Below are 26,768 nucleotides of genomic sequence, written 5' to 3'. Positions count from 1 at the left end.
TTATGGATTAATATAATAGAAAGTATATTGATATTATAGAAATAAATATATATTAAAATACTACTCATAGGAAATAATGCAATTTTATACCAAGTAGATATTTTATGCAATATAATCCTATAGTGCAATAAATAGAAATAAAATGGCTTTATTAATTTATACATAATGTCTTAAAGTTGAACTTGTTATATACCGTAGATATTCGTTAATCTTGTGTGTATCTATATCTATTTCCATCTACATTAAATAGCTCTAATTTTAACCCAAAAAATTGTAATAGATGTCACCGAGAAGAAGGTTAACACTGGAAGTGTACTTCCCTTTAGGAACAATGAACTTCTCTCAGCACTTAGCATCACCTCTTTTGGCAGCTTTCACAGGTTCAGCTTATTGGCTTCCTTTCCAGCAGCATGTTGACATTTGAATTGTGACATATTAGAACTTTGCATTGGCTTCTCGGAAACAGGCATGTTCACTAGACAATACTCCCCAAGACAGTTAAGTTTTGCAATACTCCCTTTCCCTGTGATTGTAAACATGATCGTCTCAAGTACTTTCAACCACTATTAAAGAAAAGCTTTGACTCCCGAAGCTACTTTCCTGGTTGTCAATGCGATAAATGTATTCACAGGAATATAGCGGAGCAGAGTTTTTATTTTGCCACAACTCAACCTTTTTTCTCCCAAGATCTGCTGGTACGTTCATTTATCCTATCACGTATGATAAGAAAATCCTTAAAAAATTAAAAAATCTTTGCCATCAATCCTCCAAAATATGAAACAGTCAATGAGTCTGATTTGGTGTGAATCCATTGTATACAGTCAATAGTAATCATCCTACAACACAAAAGGAGTGGCCTATCGAATTCATACACACGTATGTTTTTCATCCAGACTGTTCATCTGTTGATTGCAGGACCCTCACATGTACTAAAGGCCCTATTCCACTGAACTTTTTCGAACGATTATCGTTCATAAAATCGTTCAAATGACCGCTCGTTAACGATATTTATTCTGTGGAATAGCTGTAAACGAGCGAACGACAACAGCGAAATCGTCGTTGAGTCGTTCACTATTTTTTGGGTCTTTCAACAATAATTCGGTAATCTTTTCGTTGAATAAAAAAATCTTTCAGTCGTTCTTGAAATGTCTACCTACATTTCCCCACGTTTTAAACGACCATGTAACGATGTAACGACCGCAAAAAAAAAAAAAAAATCACACTACAGATATTGTTCACATTCGCACACGTATTGTGTTATTGTTCGCTTAAAAAAATCGTTAAGTGCTTGTTAACCAGCGGTCGTTGGAGCGAGTCTATGAACGATAATCATTCCGTGAAATAGGGCTATTAGATGCAGGACAGGGAAAGTGATGCATCTACAACCTTGTTTAAATGTATAGGACTTTAGGAAGTTTGAAACGCTGACAATTTTGACTTTTTTGTATACCAAGCCTGGTAACAGTGTTTAGAATTTTATTCTGCATTTTTCTAGAAATTTTTTAGCAAACAATCTAAGTAAAGATAGTGCCCCATCTCTTCCTCAGACATAGTGCGAACCTAATGTTGTCTGAAAGCACCTGATCTGTCTCAAAAGCTTGCATTTAGCCAATAGCTATGACTATAGGTGTTCACTGTCTCCTTCCAGCACCCTGCTACTTCTGGGATTATAACACATCACTGATTTCCTATTGTTTACTATTAATATACAATTAGCACCTTCATTAAAATAATAAGGATGCTATCTTGATGAACACGTATAAGCGGAATGCTGTTCCAGTGGATTGTATAACCCCTGATCTTGTAAGCTGATAGCTCAAACAGATCTGACTAGAGATACTCGGTTATCTGGCTCCTTATGAAATTGGCCCTAGAATTAGTGTGCGTGTGTGTACTTGAGATAGGGAAATTAGATTGTGAGCCCCTCTAGAGACAGGCCCTGATATGAAGGTATTCTCTGCGGGGAGTGATCGGCCTATAGTGCTTGAGTTTAGAAAGTATCAAATTATACATTAACTAAGATTTAAAAAAAAAAATTAAATACCAAATTGCCTCAAATAACAATACCATTCTACTATCAAAAACGCCTCATTACGTATAGATAGAAATTTTGAAACTTATATTGGAGAGTTCCCTGCAGGGCTGCTGAGCCCTATACTACATCCTATAGCATCTGATACAGTGGCCTCTCTCAATAATTTACACTTTGCAATTAAGCAAATAGAAAAATCATTTTGTGGCGGTTGCTGACATGTTAAACGGCTGGCACCCCAGCTTTCTGCCCTGGGAGGGACTAGTAAACTTTACTTTCTACATGCTAATGTAATGTTTGTCGGGTGTCATATTCGCCTAGCTGTTTGGAAAAGGAAGAAATGCTCAATTCTAGGCCATAAATTAAGTGCTGTTCTACAGAAGGCCAGCGACATAAGAGCAAAAGTCTTTAAAAAGCAGCAGTACATGAGTGGTGAACTTCATGCTTCATAAATTATATTCACATAAATACATTTTATGCAGCCCTATTACACAAGATATTATTTATTATTAAATGCCAGTAAAATAATCTTCGCACTGCCAATAGGAACCTCTCCAGCCATTTCTGTCACCGACTTGTTTTAGGAAGAGACAACTTCACATCTTTTTTTTTTTTAAATAAATATTCAGATTGCTTTCCAAAACATACAATCTCGAAATTTACCACTTTAGAAACGTGAACTCTCACCTATCGGATTAAATCCTACATATGTACACTAGACAGAAAGACAAATCATTACTTAGAAAGAAGACTGGAAAGGCCAAAATGATTCCCCTTTGAAATAGGTGATGCAGGTCCTGATGTTCAGTGTTAAATCTTTACTGTCGGCAATGTACAGGCCATTTCATTTAGGATTAATAGACTCCATTTGCCATCTCTAAAAATGACTGAGGTGTGAATTATGTATGACCTTTGGCCTATTCAGGAAGTTGTAATAATTGAACTAATAAAGGAAAATTTTCCTCTCGGTGTTGCAGCAGACGGCTGCTGGAAGTCTTCTTTGAAGGAAAATGTTGATTTTTTCCATGCTTGAGTGAAAAGCATTGCATGCTCCTTGTACGATACACTATTATTTATGGACCATAAAATAAGCCTGAATATAAGTGCATTGTAAAGCAGACTTAAAGGACAAACTGCAATGATCATGCAGCCTGTGTCACACAATGGGACATCACAGACTCTGGAACAAAACCTACATCCCAGTGCATCGCAGCAGGGTTTTATCTGTCCCAAGATACATAGAAATATGCGCTAGTGTTTGCCTTTTTTACCCTGCAACGACATCCAAGATTCCTGTTGTGAAACAGATGACCATTAAGCTTTAGCAACTCTACGCTATATAAAAATAGCTGCATCCTCCAGCAGAGAGTTGGCCCATGTGAAACATTCAGCTTCCACTGGTGAAAGGGTCATGCACTTTTTCAAGAATGGTGAACACTAATATATTTTATTAAAGGGAAGGTGAAGAGACTGTCATGCTATATACTGGCACACAGCATTGCCAGCACTTCTGCATACATAATAGCACAATAAAAGGTAATAAATTATATTTATAAATCCTTTTTATTAAATAAGGGGTAATATGCAGTGTTGAGACGCCATGCGGGCAATGCAGGTTAGATCAGAACTAATACTAAATTTTTAAAAAATCTTTTTTTTTTTGTAATAGAATTGAATTGATTGTACCAATTTATCAATAACAATAGCTGTTTACGGTTCCACCTTACTATAGCTACAACATCTTTAGAGAACTACAAGTCACAGCAATATTTTGTTTGAAAACTAGTCATTAAAAACCAGTTGAGAAGCCAGAAAAGGGACAACTTTTTAGAGAATTCTTCATCATTGCCATTTTGCGGTGCCAGAGTAAACCCTTCATAGCCAGGCGAAACTAGTACATAAAAAAAGTTACATCAATGGGCAGTTGTAGACGTTAAATACACATCCCATAAAGTAATAGGTATAGGTGGGAGTATGCCCTACCCAATACTTCTGCCCACAAATGTATCGTCTAGGCAGCATGTAGCCAAGGTTTGTGTGAGTTCCTGTATGTGAAAAGTTAATTTGCTTGCCTTGGGGTAAAACTTTTGGGAAGTCTTAGGATGTTTTATCCATCAAAACAAACCTTGTTCTGTGTAATAAGGAATGCCCCACAAGTATAAGCGATTGTAGACAACATCTTCATTGTTTTATAAATTTAGACCTGTTCTGAGGGGTTTGCAGCCCTAGGACTCTGATTTATTTTACATGTATTGCTCTCCAGGTAATTGTAAGGGTTTTAGAGAGTGATCATTGATATTAAAGTGAAACAACAGAACTGAGGTCACAGTAGTGTTAACAACACAGAAACAGAACTGTTAAAAGTGGGAAACAGAAAGGTGAGAGAACCCCGATTTAATGCAGGGCCCTTGTGAAAAACTGCACTGTGCGACCTGCAATAAATGCAGAGCAGCTCTGCGCAATGAATTGATGGAGACAACCATGCACACTTATACACACACATGGTGCTACTACATGGAAGGCAATTTGCGGCAGGTTGAGTTTACAAATAAATATGTCAGCAGAAAGAACATTAAGCAGGGGGTGGTTTTTTTTCATGGCCACAATCTCAACAAGATGCATAAGAGGAGTGGTTTGTAAAAGACTCAAATATTTTCCCAGTCCAATAATTAAAGTGGAAATTAGTAAGCATACTTATTTCCAGCCAGAGAGGCTTACAATCTGCATGGCGATGGTAGCATGTGCTTTTGTATATAAAATTTTATTGTACAGGACCAAGAGCACATGCTACCTTAGAGAAGATAAGCTTAAATGCTTATTTTAATTTATTTACGAAACACAACAGGGCCCAAAACCAATCTACACACTGAGGCTTATGACACTGCAGAATTTCCAGAGACAAACACCAACAAAACCTACGTCACTATTTTATGTCATAAATGCTGCATTACAATAGCGCAGATGACTAGTGGCGTGGAGGGGGTTAAGGTCAATATAAAACAGGCAGATGAACCAGGGTTCTCGACATGGCTCTCTTTAAAAAAGGCTCTCTAGTAAATTATTCGGTTACAGATCAATCTGGTAAGAAGTAATAGCATGCAACAATTCTGGCTACCTAGTAGATTGCAAGCTCTTATGAACAGGGTTCTCTTGTGCTTAAAAACCATAGTCCACCTTATATGTTCTTGCCCCAATGGTGGCAGATAACAGTATATAACTACTGCATGTTTTTTTATATAATTTACATTATATAATGTCAATGCTTTTCAAGAATGGAATGAGAGGTGAATATTTTTAATTCGTTGTCATTGTTTTAATGGTAGATTCATGCATAACCGTAAAAAATAAATGCATTTAAATAACTAAAATATTGTATTATAATAACATGAAAATTATCTGTTCCTGTAAATACATAAAATATATAAATATTGTAATGTAACCCCCAAGAAAATATTATTACTACCATCATCATCATCACTACTTATAATTTGGGAGAAAGATGGTCTCTGACTTTGGGAAAGATAGATATTATATTATATCTGACTACAAACCAGTCAGAAAAAAAGTCTAGCTAAAAATAATTATCATGGCTACACAGCAAGGAGTTTTACACTCTGGTGTTATAACAACCTGTGGCCACAATTTTACAAGCACATTTGGCATGAAATCCTGTTAGGAGACAAATTACTGCAGTTAATGCTAAGCTTTCAGACACTATGCAATTAGGAGGGCCAGAATATTAGGTCATGTATATGCCAGCATCAACATTTATAATCTGTCAGGAAAACCAGCCAAATTATTTGTTTCTTCGACAAATATCAAGCAGTTTTACTTTAGACAATAGGTTTGTAAAATTATATAAATATATATATATATATATATATATATATATATATATATATATATATATATATATATATATATATAAAAATTCTTTTTTTATTTCAAACAAGGAAACAAACAAAAAAAAACATTTTAATGGCATCACGCAACTAAAGGGAAAAAATGTATTCTCTTTTCTTACAAATAAATTACATTTCAAAAGACGAACGAAATGTTTCATACTGCTGCTAGATATAAGAAAGTCAAGCTTATATTACCATTCTGCACCATATCGCTAAGGATGTTATTGGACATGGACATTTAAAGGGTTAAACAATATTAACCTGAGCTAGGAATGTGATTGTGGGAGGAAGTAAAAGAATCCTTAGCTGGAAGAAAAACTTTGGGGTGTGTATATGTTAATCTTATACCTCCAGCTGTCTCAAGCATCAAACCTGTCCTTCAGTCAACCCTGTATTTATTAATATAGGTCCAGCCTGAGAAGCTGGTGATTTGTAATATGCCTATTCTATTTCAGGTGGAGTGTAATGTTTGCTTGGGAGTTTCACAGGTGAGTTAAGGTAATTAGTGGTTAACAATTACTACTGATCAAGTGTCTCCCATCTATACAGTGACATTGAATAATCTCCTACACAATGAGGGTGTTCATTATGTGATGAGTACTGCTTATTCACCAGTTGGCAGATCTTAGTCTTCATGGAAAAGAATAAAAGGTCCCGGAGAACCTCTTAAGAAATCCCTTTCATCCTGCTCCTAAGAGCAGCTTTCTCAGACTTGAACAGGACCAGGCCAGGCCGCCTTAACCTCTCAAGTCCTGGAGAGGACAACAGCAGGGCACCTCAACAATAATAAGTCACACTGTCTGAAAATCATACCTAATAAACAGCCAGACAGAATGGCATGTCATACTCTTCCTGTACGGTAAGATATCCTTAGCTATCATGCATTACATGAATAGCCTACCGCTGAACATAGAAAAGAAACTGTTTACCTACATTATAGGACTATTATAAAAAAATATATTTTTTTAAAAAAAAAATTGTCTAAAATTTCTACAATTAAAATAAATGTAAAAAATTAGCTACTATAATATTTTGTGAGAATAGTTTATTTGGAGTTTCACTAAAGAAATTGTAATTTGATGTTTTCATATCAAACTTGGAATAAGCCAATTCCTTTTTTTATTATAATAAATTATTTTAAATGTTTTACGTCATTCCATTTAATTAAGTAAAAAAAAAAAAAAAACATTTCTCAAACGTATCTGTTTTACTATTAGTAAATGACAGAAGTCACTGAGCACTATGCCTCTTATCCAGACTACTGAGCGACCAGAATCTATGATGAATAGGTCATTTGTAGGACTGTATAGCTGGGAACAATCGGAAATAAGTAATGTGACATACCTGGTCATTTAGCTGATATGGCACCAAATTGTGCTGATGGTAATATCCAGCAAATCTGATAAATTTCAGCCAGTTGCCTACATCTGGTTGACTGGCATTGATGCAGAATTTCACATTACAATGTTCATCCAAGATCTGAAGAGAAAACACATTGGTATCCAGGTTAAAAAATCTGTTATTCTAATAAATTGTATAGAAAATACTAGGATTTCATTGAGACCACTTGTTTGGTAGAAATAAAATATTGAGGAGAAAAAAAACAAACATTAAATTGCAAACAGCATGGAATTCCCACATGAATTTACATCTTGATCTCTTGGCTGCAGGAAGTTTTATTGTGTGCAGGAATTTGCGAAGAAGCATTTGCTGTAACTAGAAGCACAGATTGCAAAGTATAGCTGCCATTCATTTCTCCAACAAGGATCACCTTCACTCTATAAATGCCACCTGACAATAAAAAGATCGACTTTTCTTTAAGAGACTATTTGCAGCCCTGAAGGGGTTAAGCCTTGTAATTATACCAACCCTAATTTGTAAGAATTCACATCAGATCTCCAGATTTCCTCCCAAGTCTTTTTATTGCAGTCAACAATAAGCCAAATGTCTCCTAGAGGTTTAGAAAATCTCCTGAATATCCACATTGCAAATGACAGTGTTATTATCCCCTGTCTTGTAAGGACTTACTCTCTCATCACTAGAATTTATAGCCACACTTGATGGGAATATAGTCTTTGGAGTGTATCTTAAAGTAGTGAAATTAGGATTAACAATATTGAGGCAAACAATAAACCATCTCCTATGTGTATTTGTAGTTCCAGGACAGTTCCTCCTCCATAACTGCACAGGAGTTTGTCACAGTTCACACCAATGTAATAGTATTATTATATTTTATATACAATTTGTATCATTTCATATCTCTGCAACATTTATGAGAAAGGTCTGTTCTCCCTGTAGAATAATTCCTTCTAGTTTCCTACATTGTAGCAGGCTCCCTGTGTAAGAGGAGGTAGTCAGAGCTCGGGATGGCCCGGCAGCAGTTGTAGGTCATTAACTATATAACGAGTTAGGCTGGGGCTTGTATGGAGGCCAGTGGGCGACTAAACCTCTCGAGCTGAAGCAATTAAAGGCAAGGGTACAATAGCCCTATTCCCTATACAGCCCTCTCCATCTTCACAAAGCCTGCTTCCCAGTGTTAGTCTATTAGAGGGTTAAAAGGGACACAATTCAGACTGCATAGAAGTCTAAGATCTGGACACAAGAAGATAATAATAATAATAATAATAATAATAATAATTACATTGTATTCTGCACCCTTCCTGCTTCATCTTATTTTTTACTTCAAGTCTGTGGAACTGTAGGCCCCAGCAAAGAAGTCCTGACGCTGACAACCCTCAATTTCACATAGAAATACACTAAAGTTATACAGGAATACATATCTATTAAATCGTAGTAATTTCTCATTCTATCTTTTAAGTTTTCCCTGTGTGCGATGTGGTCGGAGGATTAAATCGGGCGATGTAATTTTGTATAGATGTATAGGACTATTTTGCACACTCCTCTAGTGTAGAGGAGTGTGCAGGAGAACACGCTGAGGAGTGGGAGGATGGGGGCTAGAGTAGTTTTACCTCGATAGTCTCCGTCCAGTGTCCTGTCTGTCTGGTAGCCAGCAGTGTGTAAGGTGTGGGATCTGCTGCACCTGATCTTCCTCCTGTCTCCCAGGGACTATCACATCACCTGGAGGATTTACTGCTAATACCCTGGATGAATGACTTCACGCTGAGAGAGTGGCCTGACTGGTACAGGGAAAGTGTCCTGCAGACGAGGAGTTGTGTTTGTCTTGAGTCATCAGTTAAAGATCATATACAAGACACAATGACTTGTCTATTTCTCAATATACAGGAGTCTATGTAAATAGGATGCATGTGCGATAATAGACGCGTGTCGCAGAATAGGCGCAGTGCACACTTAGCAGTCCTCGCTCCCTGACAGAGGGAGGACACATCACATCGCCTGCAACTTCACAGGGGAACTCCAAGTGTAACCACAAGTGCAGAGCACAGCCAAGAGCTGAGCTTCCATATCACAGCCAGTGCCAGAGGAGTCCTCACTTACCTGAGGAGGAGAAGGCAGCCCTGTGTGCTGGAGGAGGCCGCCAGATCCCAGGCGATCCCAGGCGATCCCAGGCTAGGAGAAGCGGCAGCTCAGGGGTCCCGGACACCTCCCTTTCCTCTCACTTATCAGCCAGACACCAGCAGTCAGCACTGTCCCTGCTGGAGAGTCAGGACCCCCACTGGGAGCCTGGAGGGAGCTGCTGCTGCTGCAGGGCTGGGGGGGTCACCAGTCCTGGTGCTGGAAAGCTGGGTGATAGCTCCCTGCTGTCTCAGGGTGGTCAGCAGTCCTGGAAAGCTGGGTGATAGCTCCTTGTTGTCTCAGGGTGGTCAGCAGTCCTGGAAAGCTGGGTGATAGGTGTCTGTTGTCTCAGGGTGGTCAGCAGTCCTGGAAAGCTGGGTGATAGGTGTCTGTTGTCTCAGGGTGGTCAGCAGTCCTGGAAAGCTGGGTGATAGGTGTCTGTTGTCTCAGGGTGGTCAGCAGTCCTGGAAAGCTGGGTGATAGGTGTCTGTTGTCTCAGGGTGGTCACCAGTCCTGGAAAGCTGGGTGATAGGTGTCTGTTGTCTCAGGGTGTTCTGGTGCTGGAAGTAAGGATGATCCCTCCTGTCCTGGGATTTCCCCTCTATGTCCAATGGCAGAATCCCGGATTTTTCCAAGAAGCCTCAGCTCTTCCGTGTAAGCCTGTGGAAGTGGTGGTGTAGCTGTCCAGGCAGGAGCCCTGTGCTTCTCCGTGTCCTGGATGGAGGATCCTCGCTGTAAGTAGGTCCCAGGATGGAGCTGCTGATCCCCTCACAGTGAGATCCTCCCGGGAGCCATCCCCTTGCCAAGTCTGTGAAGTTCTCTATGTGACTGCTGAAGTGTCTCTATAAAGAGGATGAGAGCGGCCATCCAGAAAGAGGAGGAGAGGGCTCCCCAGCTATCTCCCAGCACAGACACTGGCTCCTCTCTCAGGACATTCTTAAAGTGACAGCAGCAGCCTCCTGTAGGAGAAGAGGTCACTAAAAGGTCGCTAAAGACTCCTATAGGACACTCTGATCACAGATGCCCCATCCCCTTCAGCATGTCCATTCCATCCAGGCAATCAGCGACCAATGGGGAGATCTGGGGTGGGTGGATTCCATTCTTACAGGGAAATCTCGTCTCTTTAGTCTTTGAAGAAGTGTGTTCAGTCTGAGAGCCCTGTCCCATCATTCCTAATAGACCACAGACTGGTCAGTGCAACCTGAGGAGGCTGCAATCGCTGTTACTATCCACACCCGGCAGTATAATGCTAGATAATACAACACTAATACTATCATACTAATATCCAAATGGGAGATAAAAGCAGTACAACTCCACAACTGGCTGCAATGAGAAGCCAAGGTTACACGAGTTTTCTCTGAGAACTTTACAACCAGTGATTTTTACTAATTTAAATCAGATAAGTTGTAATGAATTGTTTAATTAGCCGAAAACAACCCCAGCTGAGTCACGTGGTGCTTTGTTTATTTCTTTTACTCGCAACATTGTTGTAAATATTTATAGAATATTTAGACAGAACTTTTTCAAGCTTCCTGCTTTATTTCATTTATATCTGAATGAAAAAAAAACGAGAAAAAAAATTCCCCCAGTCACAGGAGATCATTATATTTTTTATGGATGACAGAGAAAAAAAATCTGACTTTCCTGTTTGATTAGCACCCAGGACCCCTCCGAAAATGCGACGATACAATGTGTTTGATGTCCATCGTGTTGCTTTTGGCTTGCACTGACTCTAACGTGAAGAATTCGCTATATTCTAAATGTGCCCTGTTATAAAGTGCTATTTATTTAAGAGGAGGGGGCAGCTTTCTTGACAAGAGATGATGATTAATTTGTCTCAGCAGACTGTTATCTGTGACATTGAACTGCTGCTTTAGATAATGGCCATTGTTTCTGCAAAATCACACAGCAATGCTAGGTAAGACAGGAAAAATCCTTTGTAAATAACCTTCTAACTGGTCAGAGATTCCCATAGACTTGGGTGCTTGAGAACCATAAAGAGGTCCCGGTTTGCTGGTCATTGGTTTCCTGCCCTCCCTCATCTCACCCATTGTTGGAGAGTTTCTTTCTTATTTTTTTTTTATTTAGCCATAAATTGGAGCAGCTCAAGCTATGAGCTATTTTCTTCCTGTCAGGATGAGGGATTTGTTTTATGATGCATTGTGTATTAAATACAAGTAATCTGGGAAACTGATTGCTTGAGTCCATAGGTCTGATCTTAGATTATGATAGGGGTATCCCCTCTCCCCTCCTTTTCTTAGGGTAGTTTCTGAAAAGAAGGAAATGTTGCTGGCTATCGGTAATGCTGGGATCCTAAGAAAGGGGCATGGAGATTTCTTCTCTCTCACTTTGTTTGGGGTGGAGAAATCTGATTGCCGCTGAAATCACAACTGCAGCATAAGGAAGATTCCATCCAATTCCACAAGCTTCCAGAAGGTGGCGCTGCTTCCTGGCATAAATAAGAAGCTGCACTGTAACTGGCGCTACTAAGACCAAATATTCGTAAACTCTCACACGACACCCAATAACAAATGCAGTAAAAAGACCGATACTAACTCTTTCCATGCTGGAAACACACTTCCCTGCTCCCTCCTGCTGTGGTTATGTAACAGTTTACACATATTGTTCTACTACATGAGATGTAGTCTGACAGTGCTGGTAGCATGAAGGTAATGAATGGGTTAATTTAATAAATGTTTGGACAAATTTTCTTCTCCAGGTAATATGGAACTACACCTTGCAGCATATCTGGCCACTGGGTAGCTACTGTATAAGTATCACACTGTGCCTGTTGCCTGAAGAAACCTAAAGGTCCTTCTGCCATGTAACAAGACAGCATCATAAGACTGTGTTCACACATTGCAGTTTCATTGGTTATTGCATCATTTCATTGCATTACTGCAATTAAACTCCAATGTGTGTGAACATAGCCTTATAAATAGCACATGGTAAAATGGGAGCCCTGTTATGGTGCATTTACATGGAACGATTATCATTCGAATTTTTACAATAACGATTACATTTCAGCGATAGTCGGCTTGTGTAAATACAGCGAACGATCAAGCGATGAGCGTGAAATCGTTCATTGTGATCTTTCAAAATGTTCTCAAATCGTTGTTGGTCGTGCGCTAAAAATTTGCAGATCGTTTTGTGTAAGCAGTCTTTCAAAGATTCCCCCTATGTGTGAGATGGGCTTAAAAGATTTTAAAAACGATCGCAATAATGATTTTTCTATCTGTCTAAACGCTGATTGTTATAAAAAAACAAATTGTTGCTTCAAAATCGTTGGGCGATTGGTTGGGCGAATTATCACTTTGTGCAAATGGAGTATTAGGTTAGCGTGTAAGATTGCAGTAGTTCTGCAGATTTTCTGGACAGAAAATCCACTTCATGTACTGTAGCAGCAAAGTAAATGGGACTTTTTCGAAAGCTCAACCAGACAGTGCAGATAAAATCTGCACAAAATCTGCTCAGAAATAGTGCTGCAGTGAGGATTTTAAAACCAATGTACCATCAGGTTCATCGCCTGAAGTTTTTTACATGAATGGATCGGCGCTGGGGAAGCCCTTTTTGAATTGACACCTGGTTCAATGAATCAATGGAGCCGTGTCACAGAGAGGAGGGGTGTAGTCACACTGGGGTCGGTGGGGCCGCCTCCAGTGCTTCCTGCTGGACCAGTGCTTGGGAATAGACATGAACAGGAAATGGGTGCCAATTCAAAAAATGGCCGCGGCATTGGCATCCCCGCACTTACACCTAATCATTCATGTATCACTGGACAGGCCAGACAGCGTAATGCATCTTGCAGCGTTCTGTCATTCAACCTTGATGGTTAAAGGGGAACTCCAGATAGAGGTTAAAAAAATGAAACTTCTGCAGAAGTATATAACCTTACTTACCTATCTATTCCATTTTTGACACTACCAAAAATCCATTTGTTTTGGGGGGTTTTGTTCTGTTTTGTGTTTCTGCACTTCCTGGTTTATCAGTTGTACACAGTACTACAGGTTCCAGAATGCAATGCTTTCCCTCAGCTGTTCATCACCGTCCTCCACCCTGTCTGTTCCCCGCCCAAAGCTGTTGCAGAACATCTAGGCTGTGTTCACACATTGCAGTTTCATTGTATTACTGAATTATTTGCAGTAATTTATGCCCCACACACACAGCATGCTGTATTCTCTACCTGTAACACCACACAGCACACTGTATTCTCTAGCTGTAACACCACACAGTACGCTGTATTCTCTACCTATAACACCACACAGCACACTGTATTCTCTACCTGTAACATCACACAGCACACTGTATTCTCTACCTGTAACACCATACAGCACGCTGTATTCTCTACCTGTAATACAACACAGCACGCTGTATTCTCTACCTGTAACACCACACAGTACACTGTATTCTCTACCTGTAACACCACACAGTATGCTGTATTCTCTACCTGTAACACCACACAGCACACTGTATTCTCTACCTGTAACACCACACAGCACACTGTATTCTCTACCTGTAACACCATACAGCACGCTGTATTCTCTACCTGTAATACAACACAGCACGCTGTATTCTCTACCTGTAACACTACACAGTACGCTGTATTCTCTACCTATAACACCACACAGTACGCTGTATTCTCTACCTATAACACCACACAGTACGCTGTATTCTCTACCTATAACACCACACAGTACGCTGTATTCTCTACCTATAACACCACACAGTACGCTGTATTCTCTACCTATAACACCACACAGTACGCTGTATTCTCTACCTATAACACAACACAGTACGCTGTATTCTCTACCTGTAACACCGCACAGCATGCTGTATTCTCTACCTGTAACACCACACAGCACGCTGTATTCTCTACCTGTAACACCACACAGCACGCTGTATTCTCTACCTGTAACACCACACAGCACGCCGTATTCTCTACCTGTAACACCACACAGCACGCTGTATTCTCTACCTATAACACCACTCAGCATGCTGTATTCTCTACCTGTAACACCACACAGCACGCTGTATTCTCTACCTGTAACACCACACAGCACGCTGTTTTCTCTACCTGTAACACCACTCAGCACGCTGTATTCTCTACCTGTAACACCACTCAGCACGCTGTTTTCTCTACCTGTAACACCACACAGCACACTGTATTCTCTACCTGTAATACAACACAGCACGCTGTATTCTCTACCTGTAACACCACACAGCACACTGTATTCTCTACCTGTAACACCACACAGCACGCCGTATTCTCTACCTGTAACACCACACAGCACGCTGTATTCTCTACCTATAACACCACTCAGCAGGCTGTATTCTCTACCTGTAACACCACACAGCACACTGTATTCTCTACCTGTAACACCACACAGCACGCTGTTTTCTCTACCTGTAACACCACTCAGCACGCTGTATTCTCTACCTGTAACACCACTCAGCACGCTGTATTCTCTACCTGTAACACCACACAGCACACTATCTTCTCTACCTGTAACACCACACAGCACACTGTATTCTCTACCTGTAACACCACACAGCACACTGTATTCTCTACCTTTAACACCATACAGCACACTATATTCTCTACCTGTAACCACATAGCACGCTGTATTCTCTACCTGTAACACCACACAGCACTACGCTGATATTGGAATAAAGTAAAGAACTTTTTGATTTTTTTTTCTTTTCATTTCCACGCACATATTATGATCAAGCATCTGTTATCTTTGAAGTTGAGCCCCACAATAAGGCTCTGATCCTCTCTGCCGTTTAGCATCATTTCTTTTGTTACTGCATCACTTTTGTAAATACGCTGCAGTACTGCAATGACACTCCTACATGTGTGAACATAGCCCTAATTTCACTACACACTTCTGCACAATTAGAGAAATCAGTGCAACACCTGCTTCTGGCCAGTCAGAGATGGTGAATCACTCAGGTGATTGGGGGATCCAGCCAAACCTTCTGGGAGATCACGCCCTGCCCCCTGTCTGCATCATCAGCCTGATCTCAGCAAACACACACAACGCACTAAGCGGGTGTAGATTTCATAGATATCAGATATTATAGTAAATTTGTAAGTATTAGGGTGGGTTTGCATATATCAGGTGGATTGGTTTCCTTCTGTTGATGACAACTGATGGCAAAAATGCATCAGTTGTCCTATCCTTTTTCCATTAAAGGAGAACTCCAGATAAGAAAAACTTGTTTTCTATTAAAAGTACATTAAAAGTTAAATATATGTGTCTATACAATGTATTACCATATCTGTACCGTTCTGCCACACTGGTAGCTGATAGAAATCCAGAAAGTGAAAAAAATGGCTCCTGTGCAAATCCACATTGTCTCCTGCTACTTCTGCTATCCCCCTTAGGAGACAAATATTCCATGCCTCTGTCTCACATTGTGTGTGTTTGCTGAGATCAGGCTGATGATGCAGACAGGGGGCGGGCGTGATCTCACAGGAGGCTTGGCTGGATCCCCCAATCACCTGAGTGATTCACCATTTCTGACCAGCCAGAAGCAGGTGTTGCACTGATTTCTCTAATTGTGCAGAAGTATGCAGTGAAATTAGGGCTGTGTTCACACATGTACTTGCAGTACTGCAGTGTAGTCACAAAAGTGACGCAGTAACACATGTAAATGAAGCTAAATGGCAGAGAGGATCAGAGCCTTATTGTGGGGCTCAACTTTAACTGTGCTTGGAAATAAAAAGAAAAAAAATACAGTGTGCTGTGTGGTGTTACAGGTAGAGAATACAGTGTGCTGTGTGGGACCACAATGAAATCATAAATTACTGCAAATAATTCAGTAACACAATGAAACTGCAATGTGTGAACACAGCCTAGATGTTCTGCAACAGCTTTGGGCGGGAAATAGGCAGGGTTGAGGACTGTGATGAACAGTTGAGGGAAAGCATTGCATTCTGGAACCTGTAGTCCTGTGTACAACTGATAAACCAGGAAGTGCAGAAACACAAAACAGAACAAAAAAACCCAAAACAACCTCTACCTCTACCTGGAGTTCCCTTTAAGTGAACAGCACCTCTTAATAAATCTGCTGAATTGAACAACAGTGGGAGTATACCAGCCAATGTATAACATGCCAGTTTTAGTACATTCCACCCATAATAAACAATAATAATAATAATAATATTAATAATAATAGTAAATCCTAACAATTTGCCATAATTTTATAAAATGGCAATACCCTTTTAACAACAGCTGTTATATTATTGGCAACTCACAAAAATGTTCATTATTTCATATCTTCCTACATGTGAAGTAAAGTACATGTGAGAAGCTGACTGTGGTGGATAAAAGTGGAGACCTTATGTAATCCTATGACTTGCCTATTATTGTAATACAGCAGTGTGCATGTTCTTTGTAAGGGCTTGTTCCCACTGAGCAAAAGCAGCTGAATTTCTGCGCTGAATCAGCGCTGAAATTTCAGCCGTTAAAATAGGTGCAGAGCTAATTTCCATTGTGTTGAATGGAAATTCTGCTCTGCAGTTCACACAGTGGAATTTCCGCACTGAACTAATCCGCTTTCCACCAGAAGAATGAACATGTTCATTCTTCCGCTAGCGGAAGCCTATACAAATCAATGGGGCTCTGATTTTCTGTTTCAGCGCGGAATACGCGCGTATTCAGCGCGGAATACAAGCAGAATACAAGCGGAAATTACTCGCTGAATCAGCGCGGAAATGGGGAAAAGGGGGGGGGGGGAGGATTCTAGTATATGTTCTGGTATAGTCTAGTTTACTCACCAAATACTCGCTGAATTTCAGCGCTGAATGCATGCGGATTCAGCGCGGATTCCTCGAGTATTCCGCGCTGAATTTATTAAGAGCTGATTACGAGCTGAACACTTTCCTAGCAGAATACGAAGGGATTCTGCTTACATTCTGCTTATATTCTGCTCGGAATTCAGCCTCAGTTGATTTCAGGCGGAAATATTTCCGTGCGTAATCCGCCCCTTTTGCTCTGTGTGAACGTAGCCTTAGTGGTCGTGGAGTATACTTAAGGGCCCTTTTACATGGGACGATTATCGTGTGAAAAATCGTTATATCGTTCGAATTTAAACAATAATCGTTCTGTGTAATTGTAGGCAACGATCGAAAAATCGTTCGTATGTCGTTGATCGTTGATTTAGATCCGAACCTAAAATTATTGTTAATCGTTCGCTAATCGTTCGTTGTAATTCCACGTTTGTTCGCTCAAGTTCCGCATTTTTTCACTAATCGTTCAGTGTAATAGCACATTATCGATTGAGATCAGAAGGAATAAACGATCGTATCTAACAATTATTGTTCTGTGTAATATGGTGAACGATTTCAGGTTGACGATAAACAATCTCGTTTGCGATCGTTTATCGTTAGTTGTTAATAGTTAAAAATCGCTCCGTGTAATAGGACCCTAAGTCCCTAACAAGGGCGGAACTACCGCCATAGCGGCTGTTATGGGGCCCGGTGGCCTGCTCAGCCCTGAAATGTCCCTGTTTAGCCATTCAGGACGTTTGTCCAGAAACTGGCTAACCAGGGAATAGTGTATACTGCAGCCGGGCCCCCCACTAGACTTGGGGCCCGCAACCTCAGACTCCCGTTCTCCTGAGACACTGTTGGGCAGGCACCACTGGGTAAGCACACAAAGAGGAAGAAAGAGAGACCTGCAGGTCACATGGCCTGTGTCACATGATCCGCAGGTCCTCAAATTTACTGTGTAGAGATCGGCCTGAATAGAACAGAGGAGGACAGAACTATAACTGCTGCTGTGTGGGTGAGCATATATATGTGTGTATGTGTTTCTGTGTATGTCCGTGTCAGTGGAGTGTGTGTCCGAGTGTATGTCCGTGTCAGTGGAGTGGTTTCTGTGTCTGTGGAGTGTGTTTGTGTCAGTGGTTTCTGTGTCAGTGGAGTGTGTTTGTGTCAGTGGTGTGTGTCAGTGGTGTCTGTCAGTGGAGGGAGTGTGTCTGTGTATGCTGCAGCTGCTATTCATGCTGGGCTCTGATAGTTGTAATTCCCCCTACACCATTACACATGCATTTTGCACTTTTATCAGGTGTTTGAGAGGTCTGCTTCCAAAAAGTTTCTGCAGCAGCTGTTTTTCATGCTGGGGTCTGTTTTAAATGCGATGATCATTTACCACATGATACATACCTCCCAACTGTCCCGGATCCGGCGGAATAGTCCCAATTTTGGGGTCATGTCCTGCCGTCCCGGGACAGCCCCCATGTGTCCTGCTAGCCTCCCCCCGCGCCTAGCCCCCGCACCCAGTTACACTGGCAGAGCAGGAGACATCGGCTTCCTGCTCTGCCAAAACTCTTGTGGCCAAAGGCGTTATTTTGCCTCCGGCCACAAGAGGCTGCTCTCTCCTCCATAGCTCCCGCACATAAGTGACGTCACTCATGCACAGAGCAGGGAGAGGAGACGCTGGAGGACAGAGAAGACCAGCTGCAGAGGTGAGTATATGGTTTTTTTTTTTTTTGCACTGTGAAGGGGGCATTGTCCACATGGTAGAGAGGAGGACTGCCTACCAGGGGGCAATGGCTACCTGAGGGGGGGGGGGCTTACTACCAGGGGAAAATGGCTACCTGAGGGGGGGCTTATTAGCAGGGGGCAATGGCTACGTGAAGGAGGGGGGCTTACTACCAGAGGACAATGGCTACCTGAGGGGGGCTTACTACCAAGGGCAATGGCTACCTGAAGGGGGGGCTTACTATCAGGGGGCAATGGGAGCTGCATAATGCTCCACAACTACAACCCCCAGCATGTCCTGACAGCTGCATACTGCTCCACAACTACAACCCCCAGCATGTCCTGACAGCTGCATACTGCTCCAAAACTACAACCCCCAGCATGTCCTGACAGCTGCATACTGCTCCACAACTACAACCCCCAGCATGTCCTGACAGCTGCATACTGCTCCACAACTACAACCCCCAGCATGTCCTGACAGCTGCATACTGCTCCACAACTACAACCCCCAGCATGTCCTGACAGCTGCATACTGCTCCACAACTACAACCCCCAGCATGTCCTGACAGCTGCATACTGCTCCACAACTACAACCCCCAGCATGTCCTGATAGCTGCATACTGCTCCACAACTACAACCCCCAGCATGTCCTGACAGCTGCATACTGCTCCAAAACTACAACCCCCAGCATGTCCTGACAGCTGCATACTGCTCCACAACTACAACCCCCAGCATGTCCTGACAGCTGCATACTGCTCCACAACTACAACCCCCAGCATGTCCTGATAGCTGCATACTGCTCCACAACTACAACCCCCAGCATGTCCTGATAGCTGCATACTGCTCAAATACAGCCCCCAGCATGTCCTGACAGCTGCATACTGCTCCACAACTATAACCTCCAGCATGTCCTGACAGCTGCATACTGCTCCACAACTATAACCTCCAGCATGTCCTGACAGCTGCATACTGCTCCACAACCCCAACTGCAGCCCCTTCACATGTTGCAAAACTACAACTCCCATTGGGCCTGGAGATCTAAAGCTTTGTCTGTCCAGGCATGATGGAAATAATAGTTTTTCAACAGCTGGAGGACTGTGAGCTTGACACAGACAATGTTCTGTGAGCTGCCTGGCTGCCTGTTACATGTTATATATAGTGGTACAGTGTATACAGCTCAGACTGTACAGCACAGGACTGGATATAGGTTCTCTGTACTGATACATTGTATACAGGACTGGATATAGGTTTTCTATACTGATACATTGTATACAGGACTGGATATAGGTTCTCTATACTGATACACTGTATACAGGACTGGATATAGGTTCTCTATACTGATACACTGTATACAGGACTGGATATAGGTTCTCTATACTGATACACTGTATACAGGACTGGATATAGGTTCTCTATACTGATACATTGTATACAGGACTGGATATAGGTTATCTATACTGACACACTGTATACAGGATTGGATATAGGTTCTCTATAGTTATACATTATATACAGGACTGGATATAGGTTCTCTATAGTTATACATTATATACAGGACTGGATATAGGTTCTCTATAGTTATACATTATATACAGGACTGGATATACATTCTCCAGGGGGCCTTACTACCAGGGTACAGTGGCTGCATGGGGGGGGGGGGGGGATGGGGGTGTGTACTACCAGGGCAGGAGGCAATGGGAGGCTACATGGGAGGGAGGGGGTCTTCCTACCAGGGGACAATGGCTATATGGGAGGGGGTGCTACCACCAGGACACTGAGAGTTTTAGGGCACAGAGGTGGCTTATCTACTATATGAGGGCACAGAGGGGCCTAAGTACTATTTGAGGGTCCACAGTAGGCCTAAACAACACAGGGTGGCATAGAGTGAGCACTGTTACAGTGTAGAGCAATATAGATGGGGAATTTGTATAGATTATATAGCCTAAAATATTTGTCTGGCAGATTCTTCGGGGACGAGGCCAGAAGTGGTTTTCATGATGGACTCTACCAGATGGAGAAGAAAAGAAAAAGTGAGCAATTCCAATCAGAGACGACGCCCCCTGTGAGTCACTGAATGTAGCTGTACTGTAATCATGTATATGGTGTAAAGAACCTGTGCACCATTTGTATCTAACTCCATATGGTTCAGTGTAGTGGAGATACTGGTCTTTGTATAGTGGATGTTATGTAGTAATGGTATGGGGGTATGAGTCACGATGTGGTGATAATATTTGTTTTTTATATAATGGTAATAGGTGACTTGGATATGAGGGTGTGGCTATGGGTGCGTGGTTATGGGGAGGGGGCGTGGCTATAGGGTGCGTGGTGCATTGCTGTGACTGGCCCTCTTTCCTACCAGCAAAAGTTGGGAGGTATGCATGATCTCTGTGCTGAAAAGATGTCTTCCCTCTGTCATGTCCCCCTTGTTATCTTTCTGCTGTATAATTGCACATAAAGTCCACTTCCAAAGATGTTCTGCAGCAGCTGGTAGTAATGCTGGATTCATTACTAATAACAAGGGTCCCCACCACACATTAAAGACACAACAAACATTGTATCTTCATGTTACACTTTAGCCTTTTTCACCAATTAGGTGATTGGCAGTTTTGCTTCTAAAGATGTTCTACAGCAGCTGCTATTAATGCTATTCTTTAATCCTTAAAGTGAATGTACCATCTGGTACAATCACCTTAAGTTTTGCCCATGGATAGAGCGGCTTGGGGAAGCCAGTGCCGCAGTGCTTTTTTTTGAACCGCAGCCCGGTTTCCGCGTACGACGCAGTTCTATACCTGGGCATCGGCCGGGGGTGAAGCCCTGGAGGTGGGCCGGCCTGCCCCCAGTGGGGGGAAACTCCCACCCCTCTATGATGCAGCTCCCTTGATTCTAATGGAGCCACATGGTTGTCTCATGCTGTACATATGGTGTTCTCATTTTCTGGTGTTTCTGTCACCTTTTGTGGTTCAGCAGCTAGGTCATGTGATGGCAGAGGGGTAAAAAATCAGCAAACAAAAGCACCTAAACCACAAAAAAGATCATTCACACAAAAAGTAAAAAACGCTAGAAAAAATGCCAGAAAAACACAAATGCATGCAAAAAGATGCATTGGCGTTTTTTCCTGTGTTTTTTTTTTTTTTTTTTTTTGTGGGGGATGAAAAATGCCAGACAAGGTTGGCCCCAGGGGAATCTATAAGGCTACATTCACACATCTGTTTCTTTTTAAGGATGAAAACCATATTGCATCTGTAGTGTCTTCTGTATTGTAATAGTTTTTTTGCGCATCGGCAAAAAAGGTCTAGTGAAGAAAAAAAGAGAGGAAGGCAAAAATGATGTCATTAGCTGTCCCAATCCCCCCAAAAAGGTAAAATGGTTGTCTAGGTGCCATTTTACAGTAATTTCTAATAAGCAGGATATTTCTGGCAGGAGGAGCTTGGTGATTTAATTAAAAATGGATCTGTGATATGGTTGTTTTTGCGGATGGTTTTGCGGATTGAAATGTACTTTCTGCAAATTTTTTACTCTTTATAGACTTCTATGGGGGTGTCTGTTCCGTACTCATGGACCGTATTACAGCATGTCCTATTTTTATTCCAGCATAGGTTGAGGATCAGCAAATTAACTAGATGTATGATAAGGCCCACTTAAATTAATGGGTTGTAATGGATTCAGTATTTCCAGGTCCGTGAAAACGGATAAAAAATACTGACATGTGAATGTAGCCTAAGATCCATCATCATGCACCTAGGTGCAGTCCCCCTTTAACCTCTGTGGCAGAGGTTGAAGGGAGAGAGAGGTTTAGGAACCGGCCTGTGGCAAAACGTTATTATTACTCTATAATTCTCTCTTCTCCTATCCCCTCATATCTTGTTGGTACAGTTGTGAGATTTGCTCTACTCGAAATGGGTCTGTAGTCATTTTAATGTTCCAGTTGTAGTGTTTTTGCAACATTTTTTCTTGCATTGATTTTAATGGACTGTATTACATATATAAAGATAGTAAACTCTTCATTTGCAGCTATTTCAAATAGAAAAAAACTGTGATGATTCTTACAACTTCATTCCATAGAATTTTTTTTCTTTTGGGGGTGAGGGCTGTTTAATCGGGTGATATCCAGAAACTATATTTGAGGCTATGCTCATACGCTGTACAGACAATGGCTGTGTGGAATTAAAGGGGAACTCCACATAAGGAAAACTTGTTCTATTAAAAGTACATTAAAAGTTATATAGATGTGTCTATATAATGTATTCCCATATCTCTGCGGCTCTGCCACACTGGTAGCTGTTTGAAATCCAGGAAGTGAAGAAAAATGGCCTCTGTGCCAATCCACATTTTCTCCTGCTCCCACTGCTCTCCCTCCTTAGGAGACAGAAATTACATGCCTCTGTCTCACATTGTGTGTGTTTGCTGAGCACAGGCTGATGAAGCAGACAGGGGGCAGGGCGTGATATCACAGGAGGCTTGGCTGTATCCCCCAATCCCCTGAGTGATTCACCATCTCTGACCAGCCAGAAGCAGGTGCTGCAATTTTACTGATTGTGCAAAACTCTGCAGTGAAATTAGGGCTGTGTTCACATATGTTGCAGTTTCATTGCAGTACTGCATTGTCTTCACAAAAATAATGCAGTAACACAATTAAATTATGCTAAATGGCAGAGAGGATCAGAGCCGGCACTGGCAATCCAACCTGGAGTAAAAACAAGGTATAAACAGTAAGATAATATCGGAAAAAGTCCTTATTGTGGGGCTCAACCTCAAAGATAAAAGATGCTTGATCATAATATGTGCGTGGGTATGAAGAGGAAAAAAAAAAATTCAAAAAGTTCTTTACTTTATTCAAATATCAGCGTTACAGGTAGAGAATACAGTGTGCTGTGTGGGTGGGAACACAATGAAATTATAAAGTACGGCTGTTCACGGGGAACGGCCATTGTTTGTACAGTGTGTGAACATAGTCTAAATCTTCAACAGATCTGCGATATACAACCTCTTTTGGGGACCATGATTAGAAGAAGATCACCTAGATTATTTACATCTATGACCCATATTAGTTTTGGTGTAAATTGTTATAAATACAGCACACACAGAGGCACGCCCCCTGTGTACAATGGCTCCCACTGTCCTGTCCTCTTGCTGCCTGTCTGGCATGAGGGGCAGAGAAGGCACAAAATTGCACAGTTTTTGCTCTAAAGCGTTGTTTACGCAAATAAAATGTAGATTTTTGCCCTTTCGTCATCACTTGATAAATCCCCTCTCTACATGTAACCCTACCCCAATACACACCATACACCACCCAAATAAAAGCATTTTTTTTCAATGAAATGGCATGTTTTTCTACATCACGTAGAGAAAATATTAATTTGATGTTGAGAAAAAAATTGAATCACCTTGCATTCGCTTTTCTAACTTTGGAACTTAGTTATTTGGAATTTAAAGTGATCCAATGCCGTTCAAATCCCACTTGCACCTACATCACATCTCTTCTGACATCCTTCTTTCCCAAGGGCTTTTAAAGACCAGAAATCAGAATCTTCAATGCCCCTGTATAAGAGTGCTCTCCTAGAGATGCATTGAATACACTGCCTTTTGGCCTCTTTATGCAGGACAGCCAGAGAAGAGGTCATGTGGGATTTGAGTGGCACTGGAGCACCATCACGTGTCATCATGGGTGAGTATACAGAAAGCTAATTTTTTTTTTTTAAAGCGGAGTGGTTCATTAAATGGAAGAAAACATGGCCGCAACAAGAGTGATGTCAACTACAACATGGAAACGACTTTAAGACTTTCTCCAAGAAGGAAATGGAACACAGAGTGGGAAAAAAGATTCTGGTTGTTCCCAGTCATCTGTGTGCAAAATTTAGAGCAAGTGCAAATAAAATAGGAAAGTTATAAGTAAAATATACAGGTAGACCAGGTAAAACTTCACAGCATCTAGATAGAAGTAACATGCCTTTAACCCCTTAAGGACAGAGCCTGAAATGGCCTTAAGGACAGAGACAAATTTTATGAATATGACCTGTGTCACTTTATTCATTAATAACTTGGGAGTGCTTTTCCCTATTCGGCTGATTCTGAGATTGTTTTCTCGTGACATATTGTACTTTACATTTCTGGTAAATTGGAGTCTATACTTATAACGTATCTTTATGAAAAAAAACAAAATAACGTGAAAAATTGTGAAAAAAATGCATTTTTCCAACTTTGAAACTTTTCTGCTTATACAGAAAATGGTTATACCGCATAAATTATATATTAAATAGCATTAGCAACATGTCTACTTTATGTTGGCAGCATTAATTAAACTATCTTTCATTTTTTTTAGACAAAAGAAAGCTTAAAACATTAGCAGCAATTTTCCAAATTTTCAGTAAAATTTCAAAATCAGATATTTTTAGGGACCTGTTCAGGTTTCAAAGTGTATTTGAGGGGACTGTATGTTAGAAAGCCCCACAAAGCATCCCATTTCAGAAACTGCACCCCCCACACTCTGCAAAAGCACATCCAGAAAGTTTTTTTTAACCCTTTAGGGGAGTCACAGAAATTGTGTAAGTGTGTAGGAAATTTGAAAATTTTAATTTTCTGTGCAGAGATTTTATTGTAATCCAATATCTTTCATAATGATAAACCTATTAGCAGAGAAATGCACCCCAATATTGATTGCCCCGTTTCTGCATTTTATAGAAATACCCCATATGTGGCCCTATTTCATTGTTTGAAGCAACCACAAGCCTCAGATATAAAGGAGCGCCTAGTGAATTTCAATGCCTCCATTTTATTTGGTCATTTTTGACTGTACCACTTCAGGTTGGCAGAGGCTCTGGGGTACCAAAACCTAAAAAACATCCCTAAAGGGACACCATTTAGAAAACTACACCCCTCGAGGAATATAACAAGGGGTGCGGTGAGCATTTAGACCCCACAGGTGCTTCACAGATTTTCAGTACAATGTGGCGTAAAAAAGGAAAATTTCTATTTTTTACACTAAAACGTTGTTCTAGCCTTCATTTTTCATTTTTACAAGGGGATAAAAGAAAAGAAAAAAACAAACGTGGAGCGCAGTTTCTCCCGAGTACAGAAATACCCCACATGTGGACATAAAGTGCCAAGCGGGCGCAGGACGAGCCTCCAAAGGGTATTTACGGACTCGGGGGAAATTGCTTTACACATTTTGTGTGTTTTTTTCTCTTTTAACCCCTTGTAAAAAATGAAAAATTTAAGGCTAAACCAATATTATAGTGTAAAAAATGTAATATTTCATTTTCACGCCACATTGTTCCATATTTGTGCCCGTCACCAGTGGGGTCCATATGCTCACTACAACCCTTGTTACATTCCCTGAGGGGTGTAGTTTCCATAATGGGGTAACTTGTGGGGGGTTTCAACTGTCTTGGCAACACAGGGGCCTTTTAAATGCAACATGGCCCCTCGAAATCCATTCCAGCCAAATCCAGCCTCCACAAACCTTCCCTTTGGAGGCTTACCCTGCACAAGGGGTTAAAAAAGAAAATGAATGCAAAATGTGTAGGGTAATTTCCCCCGAGTACGAAAATACCCCACATGTGGACATATTGTGCCATATGGGCACAGGGCAAGCCACCAAATGGGCAGAGCACCATTTAGAGGCTGGAATGTAGGATGGAGGCTCCTGTGCTGCCAGGACAGTGGGAACTCCACACAAGTGACCCCATTCTGGAAACTACACCCCATAAGGAATTTAACAAGGGGTGCAATGAGCATATGGACCCCACTGGTAACGGGCACATATGTAGAACATGTGCCGTAAAAATAAAAAATACCATTTTTTTTTATTTTTACGGCACAGATGTGCCTGTCACCAGGGGGCCATATCCCTGCTGTCCCCCTTGTTAGA

General features: G+C 41.2%; 1 protein-coding gene across 7 annotated transcripts in view; it reads right to left on the bottom strand.

The window, feature by feature from the left end:
* Nucleotides 1–26,768, bottom strand: part of MECOM (MDS1 and EVI1 complex locus) — a 430,268-nt gene that overhangs the window by 33,496 nt on the left and 370,004 nt on the right. For 5 of the 7 annotated variants that reach the window (XM_069975240.1, XM_069975239.1, XM_069975242.1 and 2 more), the window contains exon 3: nt 7,282–7,416. In XM_069975240.1, coding sequence (XP_069831341.1) covers nt 7,282–7,416 — 135 coding nt within the window. Of the gene's footprint in view, nt 1–7,281; nt 7,417–8,906; nt 9,094–9,393; nt 10,608–26,768 lie in introns of those variants that run through there. The other 2 variants (XM_069975244.1, XM_069975243.1) reach the window with 2 other exon arrangements.

The sequence above is a fragment of the Dendropsophus ebraccatus genome, chromosome 6 (genome assembly GCF_027789765.1).
Source record: "Dendropsophus ebraccatus isolate aDenEbr1 chromosome 6, aDenEbr1.pat, whole genome shotgun sequence".
In the NCBI taxonomy this organism is placed as follows: Eukaryota; Metazoa; Chordata; class Amphibia; order Anura; family Hylidae; genus Dendropsophus; species Dendropsophus ebraccatus.
The sequence above is the reverse complement of the archived record's forward strand: the minus strand, read 5'-3'. Positions and strand labels throughout refer to the sequence as shown.